Source organism: Euprymna scolopes, chromosome 42 (genome assembly GCF_053919585.1).
Source record: "Euprymna scolopes isolate OS-2025 chromosome 42, ASM5391958v1, whole genome shotgun sequence".
Lineage (NCBI taxonomy): Eukaryota > Metazoa > Mollusca > Cephalopoda > Sepiida > Sepiolidae > Euprymna > Euprymna scolopes.
Genome location: NC_136523.1, coordinates 49,001,801 through 49,019,691, shown reverse-complemented (window position 1 = coordinate 49,019,691; position 17,891 = coordinate 49,001,801). Strand labels below are relative to the sequence as shown.

Here is a 17,891-nt window from a genome sequence, read left to right as displayed (position 1 = left end):
CCATTTTTAGGGTTGTTGTCTATAGTACCTATTTACAATGCCTCCCCATGGGACAGAGTTAGACACCAGGGTCGTTTTTTAACATGGAGAAAAGGTACAAAAATAAAAGATTTTCTCAGTCGTGAAGGACTGCTCCTCCACCGAAAGAGAACAAGAAATGGAAGTCCAGCCTCTGAGGAGAGATACTACACTTTGATCTTGGACAAAAGGCCAATTTCAATAATCATTTGTTGTCTATAGTAATAAATGCCCAAACACTTTTTCTTTTAAATTTTTAAAATTTTATTATTACTCCCAAGCAACATCGGGTAGGGACAGCTACTTTAAAATCAACTTCTTTTTATTCGCAGATTGTCCCTCGAGAGACGTGATTGATAAAAGAACTGCAATATATGCTGAGAAGGACAGTTTCACGATTTTTGTCTGCCTTGAAGTCCATCAAAATGTCCGAGGCATTATCTGCAAAAGAGGTAAGATTTCTTAATTTTTTGGTCCCCCGACAAAGGATGGCTTGAACCTATTCCATTCGCACTTTTCTCAAAAACCATGCCTTGGATTCAAAAAAAAAAATTTGCACAAACATTAGTCATAGTGAAAGTAAATTTTTTCTAGAATGGTATAACTCTTAGTTTTATTCAGAACCTTTAAAATCCAATTTTGAATGTCAGTTACAGACATAACTTGGCTCACTGCAGTCAACATACCGCTTCATTATGATCGACATACCCAATGTCAAAGCCTTCATTTCCTTTAATGACAAACTTACAGCATTCGGTCCAAGAATTCCACCTGCATGTGGCAAGTTTTCCTTCTTTTGTCGGTTCATCACAATCATAATATAAATGCGTCAACGTATCATGGCAATGCGCACCAAAGAAAACAAACAATCTCTTTACATAACATGCATTGCACAAGGTATGTTTCACCTTTACATCACTCACCTTCCTTGATATAGCAATCCTCCTCTATATATTCTCTTTCCAGATTTATTCACTCGTGAAAGGGGGACCCTGCATGCTCAGCTTGTTCTTATTTATTTTTTTCTCTTGTCAGAGGTTGAAAGTTATCTGTAAAAAAAAAAACACGCCCACTTTTAACTACTTCATCAACTGAGAAATTGGGTGTTGTATGTAGACAAAAAAAAAAAAAAATACATTCCGACTCGGTTTTAAAATATCTTACCCTAACTCTGATTCCTGCAAAAATTGTCGACTTCACCTTGGTGACACACTGGACAGAACCCTATCTTTCAAGGAATACTCTAGGAAGATAAAGGAGAGCATTGCTATGAGGAACCACTTACTGACTAAACTCGCAAATCCAAATTGAGGAGCTCAACCTGAAAGTCTGCACACAACAACATTAGCACTTTCTTACTATGCTGCAGTTTCTGTTGGATTGTCCCATGCCGAATCGATTGGTACGGCGACCATGTTTACTTTTGGATTTTCACATCAGAACTGCTACCATCATTGTTCCGGCCCGAGATTTTTATAATTTGCGATTATCATGTTTATTCCTGAATGTTGAGATTGACTTTTGTGCTTATTCTCCTTGATTTTGAGATAGTTACATCCCCTGTTTTGTGATATTTAACTTGTGACTCAAACACTAAAGTACCTATTTACTATGTCTCCCCACGGGACAGAGTTAGACACCAGGGTCGTTTTTTAACGTGGAGAAAAGGTACAAAAATAAAAATTGTCTCAGTACTGAAGCATTTCTCCTCCACCGAAAGAGAACAAGAAATAGAAGTGCAGCATCTGAAGAACAGATTGTATTTATTTGCTTCCCCACTGAGCAAATTAGGCACAAGGCCGTTTTTTAATGTGGAGAGAGAGGGAGGGGGGAGGGAAAAGGGGACCAGCTCCCGATGGGTGGGAAATGGGAGCTGGATAGTGACAATTGGTATGAAGGGTTTCCCCTACATTAACCAAGGTCTGATATGTGGAGTTACCCCCACATATGGTCTTTGCTTGCAGTATCTGCCAGAACAGATGGTATTTATTTGCTCCCCCACCGAGCAAATTAGGCACAAGGCCGATTTTTAATGTGAGGAGTGAAGGGAGGGGGAAGGGGAAAAGGGGACCAGCTCCCGAGAGGTGGGAAATGGGAGCTGGTTAAAGGTCAGGCATGTGGGGTTGCCCCCACATCTGGTCTTTGCTAGTCATAGCTAGTCATAGCTTGCAGTATCTGCCGGAACAGATACTACACTTTGATCTTTGCCAAAAGGCCAAGTAGGACAATTTGATATTTATACAGAATAAGGATCGTGTTATCAAAATTTTCTGGGCAGTTTACGTAGGTGCTGGACAAAAGTTTGGTGCTTTTTCATATTGGCACTTAATGGAGGCAATTAAAAAAAAAAAAAAAAAAAAAAAAAGAAAATACAGAAAAGTCTGTATAATGTACGACTCTATAATATATCTGAAATCTGAACAAATTAAAATTTGTTCAAGCATATTTTACGAGCGTATAAAATTGGGCTCCCCCTTTCTGCTAGTATATACAAAATCTGGACAAATTTAAATAATCATATTTAAGCGTATTTTACGACCGGGCAAAACTAGTAATATACACTTGTTTATATATACCCCCAACAATGCAACAATATTCAAAGGTAAGTGTTGGGAGAGCTTGCAACTAATTTCTGTGAATAAATGAGGATCGGCAGTCAGATATAATTTAACTCTAACCCTAACCAATCTTTTTTATTTCGTACTTTCTACAAATTGCAGGTCGTTGCAAGCGAAGGTGCGGCGGAGTTGAGCAAAAAAAGAACGGCAGAGGATGATGCTTCAAATGTTCCATCAAAGAAATCAAAGGTAACACCATTTTTTATTTTTATTTTTTATTTTGTATTTTGTATTTTTAATTTTTAAAATATTTTATTTTATTTTTTTTATTTTTACTTTTTGAAAAAATTTATCAAGTTTACAAAAATAGAGAAACTTGGTCCATCTTTGAAAACATTATTACGTAAATCTAATCGGCATTACATGTTTTGTCGCTGTAAAAAAAGGGCACAGGAAGAGAGTGAAAAAAGATAGAGTTCAAAATAGACTTCGTAGCCTCGTAGGAGATGTCCTTTTCCCCTCCTTGCAACCTCTATCTCACAGAAGAGATGTTGCGAGTTTGTCTCTGATGTATCGTTATTTTCATGGAAAGTGTTTGACTGAGCTTCAATTTATGGTCCCCCCTCGCCAAACTTTCACAAGAAACACTCGTCTAGCTGTAAACACTATCAATAATTCCCCCCACTCTTTATCTGTGCCTAAACCTAAACGTAGATTCCATGAACAAAGCTTCTTTCTTAGAACTGCATCCCTGTGGAATTGTCTTCCGTTTTCCTGCTTTCCGGCTGACTACAATATGGTTGTCTTCAAGTCTAACGTAAATAAGTTCTTGATGAACTGTTCCCATATAAGTTACCAAATTTACCAAATTTTCATTACTAATGATTACTATATTGTCCAATTTCTAATGTACACTCTTTAACCCTTATCCTTGAGTGGTCTCTTGGCCTTGATAACGTGGTGATGCCTATGTAAAAAAAAAAAAAGAGGAAACTGATCAAGAAGGAGACAGGGAGGAAGTGGCACTGCAAATTTAAATGGTTGGAAATACAATTGACCAGCACCTGTCCAACTTTGTCTTGAACTAATCCTTTGTTGGTGTGATGACGACCTCTAGCGGCAGTCTATACCAGGAAGCCAATATACGAATGGAAAATGTGGCTTTTTGGCGGTTTAGCCGAAATCTCCAATGAAACAGCTTCGGGTTGTGTTCTCTCAGTTCACGTTCAGGTGCTAGGGTGAAAAGAAAATCTTGAGGGAGGTCGTAATGACCATGAAGGAGATTATAGGCTCAAATTAGGATGCCCTCTCCCAGATTTTGAGATTCCAACCAAAAAATGTTCAGATGTTGCAGATGGGTCTCGTAAGGAAGGTCACGAAAACCTTGCACCGGCCTCTGCACTCGCTCCAGATACTGAATATCACAAACCAGGTAATGAGATGATGCCTGGATGCCATAAATATACGGATGGAAAATGTGGCTTTTCGGCGGTTTAGCCGAAATCTCCAATGAAACAGCTTCGGGTTGTGTTCTTTCAGTTCACGTTCAGGTGCTAGGGTGAAAAGAAAATCTCGAGGGAGGTCGTAATGACCATGAAGAAAATTATAGGCTCAAATTTATCTAGTGTTTCCTTTTCAGATTAAATATGTTTTTAACTCATTTCAAAGTGTTCTTTAACATATTTTATTAACTGTTTGCTCATATATATATATATATATATATATATATATATATAAAATTTTAGTCATTCAATGGATTTAAAAATTTATGGCGTGAAATGTTTGAATTTTAAATCAAAAGATTTTTATTATTCTACTAGCGGGGGGGGGGGTACCCGCCGTTGCCTGGGTGTTTAGATGTGTGTGTGTGTGTGGGGGGGATCAAAACAATATGGTTGTGTTCAAGTCTAATGTAAATAAGTTCTTGATGAGCCGTTCTATATAAGTTAACAAATTTACCAAATTTTCATTACTAATGTTTACTATATTGTCCAATGTCTACTGTACACTCTTAAACCCTTATCCTTGAGTGGCCTCTTGGCCTTGATAAGTGGTGATGCCTATGTAAAAAAAAAAAAAACCCTGTTAAAAAAAAAAACAAAAAAAAAAAAACGTTGGCCGGGTGTTTGGAGGTGTAAAAGAAAAAAAAATGTTTTAGTAGAAAGGTAGGCTTGAACTCCGAACCTTTGACGCGTAGGTGGAAAGGAAATGGAAAAAAAAAAAACCTGCGACCTAACCATCTCGACCACGGGAATAGATGAAAAGATAAGTGTTAAGTTGACGTTTATAAACCGAAATTAGCAGGTGCGAGAACGTTAAGTCACGTGATATTTGACCTAGTTTTGCACTGGAAGTCAGTTTCTGTTTTCCCCGCTACGTGGCGATCAAAAAATAGAAAATAGCTTGTAAAAGTCAGGTAAAATAAAGATAGCTGCGACCCGAGTTCCTTAGTCGTAGATATTATTATTTAGACAGCATATAAAAAGTTTTAAGAAGGAGTGAGCCAACCGAGAATCACGGCGAAAAAAGCCTTTTGTAGACATACACAAAAAGCGAACACACACACATACATACATATATAAATTTTTGCTTTTATATATATAGAACTGCATGCCTGTGGAACTCTGTTCCGTCTGCCTGCTTCCCTCCTGACTACAACTTGGAAGTCTTCAAGTCCAACGTTAACAAATTCCTAATGAACCGCCCCCTTAACTAAACACTTTATCAAATCTCCACACTAACGTAATGTACTTGCAATAAGCCTTATCCCTGAGTGGCTTCCGGGCCTTGATAAGTGGTGACCACTGTGTAAAAAAAAAAAAAAAAAAAAATAGAAAGAATACATTTGAAAATATTATAACTCCTTATCCTATAGGATTTCGATGTTTACCATCTCTTCAGAGGAGAAAATATTAGCAAATAGTTATAATAGTGTACACCTTATTTGCTAAAGTCAGTGAGACATGGAAAATCACAATTAAGTTTTTTTAAGTATTTAAATGTCATAGAGTAAGGGAAGTTAATAAAAAGGATATAAAAATTCACATCCAAACTTTTCATAATATAATAATATATAATGATGTCTTGATTAAACTGTACAAGTACCTAATAAATATACCATTAAACTATTTTTAAATACTGAAAATAAAATTGAAATACATTGTATTATTGTGGATACAAGAGTTACGTCCCTTTTATCAGGAAACTCTCTGATACTTTCTATATATATACTCATTGGGGAGTTTCATGATAAACGGATGTAATTCTTGTATCCACAATACTGGAAATTCAAAATTTATAAGTAAAACGAAGACAGTGTCAAACAATCTACATTTAATTGCACTTGGTTGGACAAATATAAGAGATTCAGGAAATTTAAATATGATTGTTGATAGGCATATTGTTTTTTACGTAAACGAAAAGTACTTTTCTGTTAATTATTCGCTTTTTTGGTTTCTTATATCCTTCTTTATATATCTAGTTTTGTTTTGAAAACTTGAATTTTGTCTGGAGACGGTCGTGGAAAATTTTGAAAAGTTCATGAAAATCTGTACGAACTCTGTATAAATAATAAAGAACTGAAAATTGTGCAAATCTCAATTTTATTGTTTCGTTCTTCTTTCCTTTACTTAAAGCATCTTTCAAATCTCTTAATGTTGAAATTAAATTGTATTTTGCTGTATTTTTTCATTCTCTCAGGACAAAAGCCACCATCCCTCGGGTCGATCGGATCGGAAACGAAAGGTGGCTTTACTGATGGCATATTCAGGGGAAGGTTACTATGGAATCCAAGTGTAAGTTCTAATTCTCACTTAGAAAAAAGCATCCTAAATTAAAATTCGACTAACACACTTTCATCACTTTACCTGCCCCATGGTGGTTGCCATTGAGGCACTACAGTCCTCTCCATCCTTCCCGGTCCTCTGCACGTTTGACCACCTCACTCAGCTTTAATCCTGTCCATTTTGTAATGTTGTCTTCCCATCTTTTCTTCTGTCTTCCTTTCTTTCTCTTCTGATTTCCCTGGAGCACGGCCTGAGTGAGTGTGTGTATATATATGTATGTATATGGCATAATCATGTTGACACACCGGTTCTCGTCAGATCATGTTGAGCCTGGCTAGTTCCAGATGGGTGACGATTTGGGAATTCTAGGCGCTGTATGTGCTTTCCTCTTATTTCGGCATTGTTTCTAGTCGTTCTGAACCTCCACTTGCCACTAGTATTTAACAATGTCGACTCAGGAGAGGTGTGGTTGGAGCTTGTGTAACTCTTACCACATAAATTTCACGTTCAGACACCTTTACAGTGGGTATCCATAGTCTGTCAAAACTGAAGGAAGCCATTATGTATGTGTGTGTGTATGTATGTATGATATACAACATAATAACATTGACACACTGGTTGTGTCACCAAAGTTAAGCAACGTTAAGCCTAGCTAGTACCAGATGGGTGACCATTTGGGAATTCTAGACATTGTATGTGCTCTCTGCTTATCTCTGCATTGTTTCCAGTCGTATTGAACCTCCACTTGCTACTGATAACAACATTGACTCAGGAGAGATGTGGTTAGAGATTGTGCAACTCTTGCCACAAAAATTCCATGCTTAGGCACCCTTACAGTGGGTATCAATAGTCTGTCAAGACTGAAGGAAGCTACCATATATATGTATGTGTGTGTGCGTCTCTGTATATGTGTGTACATATATAATTATTCTGTTTTACTTTTTCTCTGAAATTAGTTGGCTGATCTAACTGAAATTTTGTATTGACTTTTGTTTGTGCAGCAGACTTAGTATTCTGTTATGTTTGATGCACAGTTTAGGATTAATAGGTATTAATTACCACATTTTTTCTAGAAATTTTTTCAAACAACTGGGCAAACCTGGCTGAAATTTGGTATGGGCCTTTGTTATGATAAGGTGCAACAAACTAAGTATTATGGTATCCATTCAATGCATAGTTAGGGATTAATAGAGGTGAGTATTTAATGCAAAAATTAGTCCAAATTTAACCATATTAAACCATCAAGTTGACATAAAGCACTCATTCTTAGCCAGTGGGCTATAACTTTAGCCCATTTTTAACAGACTAGTAATTTATATTTTTCTTCATCTCTCTTTAGCACTAGACCAGTCTAATAGCATTAAACCAGCAGTTACAATAGGATTACAAGCCTAGAATATAAAATACAAAGATAACTGAATTTAAGATGTGTATCCTTAAGTGTGTTAAATGGAAAAATAAACCCTTATCCCCTACTTGTCTAACTACTGATGATGCTTGTAATATTTTTGGTTTTTGTTTGTATTTTTCAGAAATACCACATTCCCGACTATCGAGAGTGAACTTTTCAAAGCTTTAGTCAAAGTTGGTCTCGTTCCCCAAGACCATGTCGATTCGCTTCACAAGGTAATCATTTTTAAATTTGCTTTTCTTGTGATCTTCTTCGTTTGTGAAAATCGCCGTGATCATGTAATTATTCTGTGGGTTCGAAGATGGCTTGTTAGACCGATTCGAGCTCTGAAGTATTTCCCACATGTTGGACACATGTGGGATAATTCTGTATCAGAGATGTTGATTGCTCAGTCTTTTCTAATGTCATTTTTTTCTCTTGCATTCTTCATTGCATCTAGATTCAGTAATTGTAGCCACGTTGGGAGTTGTGGCACACCAGGAATATCTCATATCTTAGACGGTCCCGAGCAACGCCAGGTGGCCTTGTATCAGAGGTGCTGACTGCTCTGTCTTTTCTAATGTCATGTTTTCTCTTGTTCTTCATTGCGTGCTGATTCAGCAATTGTAGCCACTTTGTGAGTTGTGGCATGCCAGGAACATCCGTCTTGGATTAATTTTTACCCATGAGTTAGAATACTGATGGAATTGTTTGAGGGAGGGCTTCAGATTATCTTTGAACCGTTTCCGCTATCCTCTTGCGGGCCTTTTTCCTTTGGACAGTCCACCATGTTTTAGGAGCCTTGGATCAGGCATGCAGCTCTTGGATGCATGTTTTAATGATGCATATGTGTTATTTAAAGTTAGCAGAAGGAAAGGAGAAAAAGAAAGGGAAAAACAGATCAAACGAACAGAGGTCTTACCGTGTGTGTGTGTCGAGCGAGGTTGGGCGAAATCAAGACGGTGTCCATAGTTTTTTTTTAAAAGGTGTGCTCTGGTGGGAGTCACGCGAAATCATGTGAGAGACATGTATAAAAGGAGTTGACAGGTTAGGTCGGTGAGAGACAGACAGATGAAGGTTGGTGACAGTGGTGATCTCAAACCCGGCGGTTGTTGGCTTGCAAAGACAACAAATTTTTTTTTTTTTTAAATTTTGTTGTCCTAAACCAGCTGTTGCAGCTAATGCTTGACCAAAGGAGAACGTGAAGATATCTCTGTTTGGAGTCTGATCACCCATGAATATTTTCTTTGCTTGAAAAATAACTTATTAAATGGGGAATCATGTGGAGACTGACCTATTTAAGAAATCATTTTTAACTTTGCTCTTTTTGTAAACGTGCTGGGTGCATGTTTTGTTGGTGCATATGAATGGTAGACGTTGTTGCGATGCTCGGCTCAAGGGAAAAGTGGTGGAGAGGGGGCACAGGAATTGAAAATATTTATGATTGGAGTTTTGAAAAATAAGTATGTTATTAAATAGGGAACCATGCTGAGATCAGCCTATTTGAGAAAAGTAATGTTCCTCGATGGGCTCCAGATAAACTCCATTAAATGTGTACAATCTCAAGAGCGATAGGAGCCTTCTTTCATGTCGTAAAGTTACACAATATTCAACGAGCGAGATCAGAGATACGCCGCTGTACAACTCATGCTCTCTTTTGATTCAAGTTATGACAGCAGGACCATTGCCAGCACCCTGAAAATGCATTGCTGGAATGCCACGAATAACAGATGTGCTCAGGGTGATGAAAACAAAGTTTCCGGCCACCGCTATGGTTTTTGAGGTGGTTTCAAGTGAAGGCCATATCAGGCCAATATCTTCAAATTCGGCTTGAAAGTCAACTCCAAAGTGTGCTTGGATATGCTGAAGAGTGTGGTGATTCTCTGGTGCAATCAGGTGGCCGCTGACAGACACTGGGTGTGGCAGCAGGACTTTGCACCAGTCCACAAATCCAAAGAGACCCAGACTTGTCTTCTGAAGGAGTCTATGAAAAACTTTGCGCAAATCTTCTGCATCTTCAGTTCCTTGCAAATAATTGTGTGTACAGTTCCCACACTGACATCAAACTGTGCAATTATTGTATCTGTAGAGACACGATAGTCCTTATCCATGAATTCTTTATTTGGCCAATCAACTCTGGTGTTCTGACCCCCCCCCTCTCATCATCCCTTACAGACTCCCTTCCTTCCTTGAATCTCTTATGTCACTCAAATACTGATGCTTGCAAGATGGTCCAAAAGCAGTCTGAAGCATTCCATAAGTTTCTGTGGCAATTTTTTTTCCAAGTTTAAAACAGAATTTTATTGCATATCATTTTTCTAACGTGTCCTCATATCCAGATTGCATTTTTGAAATTCACCAGCTGTGACCATCAGGCTTTAGTAGGGTGTATTCCAATTCCTGCTGTAGCTGTTCATTTGAACCTGAAATCAAAAAAATTGGTCAATCATCTCATAAGATATATAACAATAACATACTGAATTTTAAAGTGTCTATGACAATTTTAAATGCTTGTACAAAAAAATATATCTGGAAACTTAGTGAAGGCACTTCGTATGATTGGAATCTGGCCAGCCAAGAGATTTTTTTATTTGTTTGATAAACATTAAACAGTGAGACATGTTGAAACCGACCTATTTGAAAAACGTAATGTCCAAGATTATTTGTAGACTAGCAGGACCCGTTTAAATGGACACTGTCTAGCCGTTATCTTGAGTAGATATCTCGAGTAGTTAGCTTCTATGTGGTCAAATGGTGACCACTCACAAGGCCAAAATTTGGTCAGGAATGAATAGATTTCAGAAGATTGGAAGAGGAGACAATAAGAGCCATCGTCTCAGGATGAGGCAGATGAAGTTGGATATTGGTTTTTCTGAGGGTTGCTGGTCAGTTGGGCTAGTGTCACTCTGAATAGTTTGAGCCCTTAGGATTCTTGGTTGAATGACCATGTTAATGGGATTTATATGTTTCGATTTGGTCAAGCAAAAATCTCAAGGGAAATGGGAGGTGTACAGAGAATTTAAATCTCTGATTGGAGTCCAGCCATGCAAGAGATATTTTTTTGTTTGAAAAAGGATATATACCTCTTTAAATAGGAAATCATTTTAAGACCAACCTACTTAAGAAAATGTCTGAGATTATCTGCAGATAAGCCCTTTTGAATGGACACTATCTGACTGTTATCTTCAGTAGATATATTTTGAGTGGTCGAATGGTGACTACTGACGAAGGCCAGAATCTAAGATTTCCATTCAGACGTGAAGGTATTCCAAGAGATGGGAAAAGGATGAGGGAGTTGGCTATTTTGAGACTTGCAGTCAGTTTTCTTTTACCCAAAGCAATTATATTGATGTTAACATTCTGTAGATGCTCTGATATTATTGTTTGTTCAAATTGCAAAAGTTTTTATCTAAGCTAGCAGGGACGCCCGGCATAGCCCGGTCGTAAAGTATACTTAAATATGATATTTTAATTCTTACAGATTTTGTATATATTATTATAAGAGTTAATGTTTTTATATATTATAAAGTTGCAATTTCAAAAGTAAAAAAAATATATTTATATGACTTGGGTGCATCAGCTTGAATCGAAACCGAAACCAAAATTTATGAAAAAAAAAAAAAAAAAAAAATATATATATATGTATATATATATGTATAACTTGAATTTCTTCAGCTATAACCGAAACCAAAACTTATGAAGAATTCTTGATAAAATTATTTATAAAAAAAATAGATTACTGGAATGCCATCAACTATAACCGAAACCAAAATTTATGAAGAATTCTTGGTAAAATTATTTATTCCAAGAAATGGAAGTCTGTAACAATAAAACGACAGTCACTCAGATGTAAGTGTGTAACACACAAAATAAATAACACACACGCTATCCTATTAATATATAGATAATAATACTATAATAATAATAATAATAATATAATAATGATAATATAATAATAATAATACCTAGCTTGTAAAATAAAAGGAAGAAAGTAATTTCTGTATTTTTTTCCAAGGACTATATGTGTGAAAAGAGTCGGTATCGACATAATAATAATTGATTGTTTCTGCCTAATGAAACGCATCTGTAAAAAATGTACCCAAATTTTAACATGCTGGAAGAACTGTTTTCCATGAAAAATAAACATTTAGATCTTGGAATGTATCTATATTATAATTTATAATAGCTAATATTATTAAAATTTAATTTTTCCACTTTTGCTGTTTTTTTTATTTTTTTTATAATTTTATTTTTTTCTTTGTTTTTCAATTTTGGTTAATTTAAAAAAAATGTTTATTTATTTATTGCGGACTATTATCCTTATCTTTTAGATGGAACCGTAGAGATTCAACGTCTCTATCCACTGCGCTACGGGCTCCAATGGCGCTGTAGATAGAGACGTTGAATCTCTATTGTTCCAGGTAAGAATTGTTTGAAGATAGCGGTTTCAATCCTACCTAAAGCCGGTCAGAAACGTGGTGAAATGACAACAACTATGGAAGGCAGTATTTGCCGAGGATGCAGTTAGAAGATTTAGACTTCCTATCCTGTTGCGGTTACTACCTGATGAAGGCCAGAGGAATAGTTGGCTGAAACGTTGTGAAACACTATCTAATAGATGAGGATAATAGTCCGCAATAAATAAATTAATAAATAATACTCGTCTCAATAAATTCCAATTAAAATAATAAAAAAAATGCTCTTGCAGATGTCATTCCAACGTGCCGCACGTACGGACAAAGGAGTTTCAGCCGTCGGACAAGTTGTTTCTTTAAAGATAAGTATTATCTGATGAAAATATTTATACATGAAATGAAGTGTTACATATTACAAGGACAACACAATAACCCTTATCCCCGAGTGGCTTCCTGGCCTTGATAAGTGGTGATCCCCCTCACGTAAAAAAAAACAACAAAAAAACCCCAGCATATTCTCTTCCTTGTTTTAACTCTCAAGTATATATCTGACACAGTTTGACACAGTTAATCTACCGAGAACCACATCACTCTATATAAAAAACATATAAGATATCAACACATATATATATATACTCGAGTATCGAAATAATGAAAAGAATACTCTGTTGCCCTACCGTACATCTTACCTAGCAGTAACAAACCTTTGAAGTTGAGTAATAATAAGTGGTGATAAGGCAAATCAGTTCCTTTGCTTTTTTTTCTCACGCCTATATCTCCCCTGTGCATGTATTCTTTTTTTTTTTTTTTTTTTTATTACGTTTTTTTTTTTTACCGTTCTTTTTTTTTTTTTTTTTAATAATCATTGAAAAGTTTTTTTGGTCTTTTTTTCTTTTTTTTTTTACACAGTGATCACCACTTATCAAGGCCCGGAAGCCACTCAGGGATAAGGGTTATTGCAAGTACATTACGTTAGTGTGGAGATTTGATGAAGTGTTTAATTAAGGGGGTGGGTTATTAGGAATTTGTTAACATTGGACTTGAACACATCCAAGTTGTAGTCTGGGGGGAAGCAGGCAGACGGAACAGAGTTCCACAGGCGTGCAGTTCTAAGAAAGAAGCTTTGTTCATGGAATCCGCGTTTTGATTTAGGCACAGATATAGAGTGGGGGAAATTTTTCACAGTGGATTCAGCTAGACGGGTGTTTTTCGTGAAAGATTGGTGAGGGGGGACCAGGGATTGGAGTTCAGACGGGGAAATTTTTGGTCTTCTTTTAATTTAGAATTATTGAAATTATTTTTATTTATTTATAATTTTAAAAATAGTTTTTTTTTTTTTTATTGAATTTATTTGATAAATATATGTTTATGAAAGTATAAAAATAAAATTATTGAAATCAAAATAACAAGATTTCAAACATCATAAACAAAAATGTATTCAATACATAATATTCCTAAAATGGTTTTTAAAAAAAATTTTTTAAAGTGTTTTCTATAATTCTTTAAAAAAAAAAATAAAACTAATTTCAATAAGTCTTAATTTAAATAAGACCAAAAAAGCTTTTCAATGATTATTAAATAAAAATAAAAACAGAATGAGTATAAAAACTAAATAAAAATAAAAAAGAGTACTTGAACAAGGGAGATATAGGCATGAGAGAGAAAAAAAATGAAAGAACTGATTTTTTTTTTTTTTTACATAGGCATCACCACTTATCAAGGCCAAGAGGCCACTCGAGGATAAGGGTTAAATAGTGTACAGTAGAAATTGGACAATATAGTAATCGTTAGTAATGGAGATTTGGTAAATTTGTTAACTTATATGGAACGGCTCATCAAAAACTTGTTTACGTTAGACTTGAAGACAACCATATTGTAGTCAGCTGGAAAGCAGAAAAACAGAAGACAATTCCATAGGTGTGCAGTTCTAAGAAAGAATCTTTGCTCATGGAATCTATGTTTAGGTTTAGGCACAGATAAAGAGTGGGGGAAATTAGTGATAGTGTTTTCTGCTAGACATGTGTTTCTTGTGAAAGTTTGGCGAGGTGGGGGGACCGTAGAATGGAGCTCAGCCGAGCACTTGCCATGAAAATAACGATAAAGCAGAGACAAACTCACAACATCTCTTCTGTGAAAAAGAGGTTGCAGGGAAGAGAAAAGGACATCCCCTACAAGGCTACAAAGTCTATTTTGAACTCTATCAAGACAGTATATGTCCTTTCTAGCAGCTCCTGCCCAGATGTGGCAACAGTACTCCATCCTTGGACGTATCTGGCTCTTATATAGATAGAGAATTGCATCAGCAGTGAGATATCTACTGGATCGATAGAAGGATCCCACCATTTTTCCAGCGGCCTTGGCAACGGATTTAATGTATGTGTTCCATTTAAGATCAGGAGTAAAGGTCAAGCTCAGAAGCTGAGAATGAGGCCTCCCCAAGACGAGAGCCATTCATTTCAATTGATGCCAGATGGGGATCAGAGAGTTGATGATATAAAGATAAAAGCTTGGTTTTAGATGCATTAAAAGTAACAATCCACCTCTTTCTCCATTGTACCACTTGCTCAAGATCAGAGGAGAGAGAATCAGAGAGAACTTGGTCGTTTACGGTTTTAGATGGGCTACCATAGATAGTAGTGCCATCAGCATAGATGTCTACGAATGATGTAAGGATGTGGTTTGGAAGATCATTAATATAGATCAGGAAGAGAGTTGGGCTCAGGATGGACCCCTGAGGGACTCCAGCGTTAATACTAAGAGCTTTTGATTTCTGCCCATCAGCCACTACTCTTATGAACCTATCACAGAGAAATGATTTAATAATTGAGAAGACATTTCCAGCTATACCGTAGCTGGAGATCTTGTGAAGCAAACCTTTATGCCATACTCTGTCAAAGGCCTTTGATATGTCAAGAGCAATTGCCCTAGAAAGGTAGCCTCTGTCGAGATATTCGCTAATCCTATGAGATATAACTGTAAGCACATCTGTTGTAGATCTAGCAGAACAGAAACCATATTGCGTGTCACTAAGAAGGTTATTTTTGCTGAGATGGTTGATTACTTCTCTATTTAACACAGATTCCAGCAACTTACTCATGACGCACAGGAGACTTATTGGCCTGTACTGTGAGGGAGATGAGCGATCACCTGAATTCTTAAATGATGAGATTTTCCAGGGTGATGGGAAGCAATTCTCCTTAAGACAACGTTTAAACAGTTTTGTAAGGATAGCCGCAAGTTCTGGTTGAAGTCTTTTGAGTACTATAATTGGAATACCGTCAGGGCCAGTTGCTTTACTGGAATCAAGGTTTTTGATTAGCTTGGCAACATCACGTACATATATTTGTATATCACATAGCATGTTTTCTAATACAGGAGGAAATATTAGAAGTTGGCAGCCTTGGTCGCAAAGGTTAGAATTAGCCGCAAAGTTCTTGGCAATGAGTTTGGCTTTGTCTGATGCTGACAAGATTACCTCAGGTCCATTTATGATAATTGGGATAGAGCACACGCTTCTATTCAGGATTCTGTTTGCTATTTGCCAAAACTGGTGGGAACCAAGCCGCTGCTCAGCTACTTTGGACTTGACGGACTGAGCATACAACTCTCTTGCGTTCTTTATTACTTTTTTACAGTGGTTGCTGGCAGTTACCATTTCTGGAAGTTAGGAAGTATGTTAACTGACTATAACCCCATAATTTATTCAATGAACTTTATTTTTTGGAACTTGCAATTCTTGTGGAAGTGTTCTAGTAATGATATTTGCATATTCTTCGATTTTTGTCTTTAAAATATCAATATCAAATTTTGAAGATCTTCCACTGCTAATGTCATTGTTAAGACTGATGCTTCCCAGTTTGAATTTACGGTACTTGTACAGTTTAATCAAGACGTCAAAAAATTAAAATGTCGAAAAAAGGTTATATTGCATGTATCCATTATGGAACGAAGTTCCCCCCCCCCCCCCCAAAAAAAAAATTTTCACTTAATTTCATCAAGTAGTTTTTTTTTTTTTTTTTTTTTTTTTACAGCAAAAAAACGGTTTGTTATGATATCGAGCAAAAGGTTTGATTTTTAGGAAGAAAAGCTAGAATTAAAAATGGGGAGGGAGTGTCCGCGCTTTACATGGAGTTATCTCCTCATGGCGTGTTCAGCAAATTTCATAATGGCTGACTTCAACGCGCTCTCATAAGAATGTGTTTTTCCGCGGTAAATAAAAAAAACTACTCGATCAAATTAAATGAAATTTTTTTTTTTTTTTTGAGATCTTCAGTCCAAAACGGATACGTACAATATAACCTTTTTTTCGATATTTTCATTTTTTAATGTCTTCATTAAACTGTACAAGTGCCAAAAAAAAAATAAATAAATTGAGTCGAGTTATTCTTTTTTTTGGGTTTCCTTTGTGATTGCTTATGTGTGGAAATGTATGCAATGTTCCATTATTTGTGTGCTCAATTTTATGTAGACAAGCTGCTTAATTTCCTTTTTGTTTTTGTCTTTTTACATGCTTTTGAATGTGGAAAACCTTGTTGACCAATTGAACAATCATCTCCCTGCACAGATCAAAGTTTTAGGTAAGTAATTCAGGTACTTGTTTAGTTTAATCAAGACATTCATCATCATCATCATGGGCTCCTTACCCGGACCAATGTGACTCTTCCTCTCCAGAATCTCCTGTCTTCCATCAGCTGCCCCAGGTCTTCAGATTCACAGTTGGCGTCATGTGCGTGTGGGTGTACGTGGATCTAGGTCATCCTTTGCTTAAGCGTCCGTGTCGTGGAGTCCTTAGCAATACACCACTCACCAATTCATGCTTGAGTGATGTATTGCTATAGACTCCACGACATAAAAAATAAAAAATATTTTTTAAAAAATTGTTGTACGTACCTGTTATGAAATTAAGTTCTCATAAACAATTTCACTTAATTTGATGAAAATATTAAAAAAAAATTTTTTTACAGTGGAAAAACAATTTGTTATGACAGCGAGCAGAATCAACCATGTTTGGATTTTTAGACCACAAGGAAGGGAGTTGTGGAGCGCACCATGGGGAGATAACTCAGTCTTTCACATGCGAGCGTTGTTGGCTAATGAAAAAAAAAAGACACGTTACAAGACATCTCTCTTCTCCATGTTAAATCATAGCTTCTAAATAATGAAGTCGGACATTGCTAATATCACTGTCAAAACAAATTGTTTTTCCGTTGTAAGAAAAAAAAACTACTTGATCAAATTAAGTGAAATATTTTTTATGAGAACTTAATTCCATGTTGTATTGTCGTATCATGTTTGTTACATTATCTCTAATAATGGATTAGAAGAGATGACGTGTTATATTATATATTTATGTTGTATCATAAAGTGAATCGTGTGTGAGTGACATGTATTTTCAGAACCTACTTCTGCTTCTTCGATGTTGGACCATCTGGAATTTCTCGTCCTGGAGGGAGACTTGATACCTGTTTTTGGATGAAGATTCAATCACTCCAAGACAAGGAATTAGTTCTATAGTTTTTATTTCACTTTCTCCAGATGTCCTGCAGAAGGTGGAAAGTGAAATCGGCCTGTGTGGGTTCTTCTTCTACACACGTCAGCGTTCGTCCCCCCCAGTGAAGGGGAGGAGACAACGGGAAGCCGTCCGTTCTCTTCTAAGTCCAAATCAAATCTCAACGATTCAGCCAACCTGATCACGTGACTCACACGCAATCCAATCAGCTGATCT

General features: G+C 36.4%; 1 protein-coding gene across 5 annotated transcripts in view; it reads left to right on the top strand.

The window, feature by feature from the left end:
* The window catches only part of LOC145267099 (pseudouridylate synthase 1 homolog), a 163,249-nt gene that overhangs the window by 32,548 nt on the left and 112,810 nt on the right, over window positions 1-17,891 (top strand). For all 5 annotated transcript variants that reach the window (XM_080123097.1, XM_080123099.1, XM_080123101.1 and 2 more), the window contains exons 3-8: window positions 351-470; window positions 2,739-2,825; window positions 6,276-6,370; window positions 7,894-7,987; window positions 12,460-12,530; window positions 16,676-16,743. In XM_080123097.1, coding sequence (XP_079979223.1) covers window positions 393-470; window positions 2,739-2,825; window positions 6,276-6,370; window positions 7,894-7,987; window positions 12,460-12,530; window positions 16,676-16,743 — 493 coding nt within the window. In that variant the 5' untranslated portion in view covers window positions 351-392. The remainder of the gene's footprint in view (window positions 1-350; window positions 471-2,738; window positions 2,826-6,275; window positions 6,371-7,893; window positions 7,988-12,459; window positions 12,531-16,675; window positions 16,744-17,891) is intronic.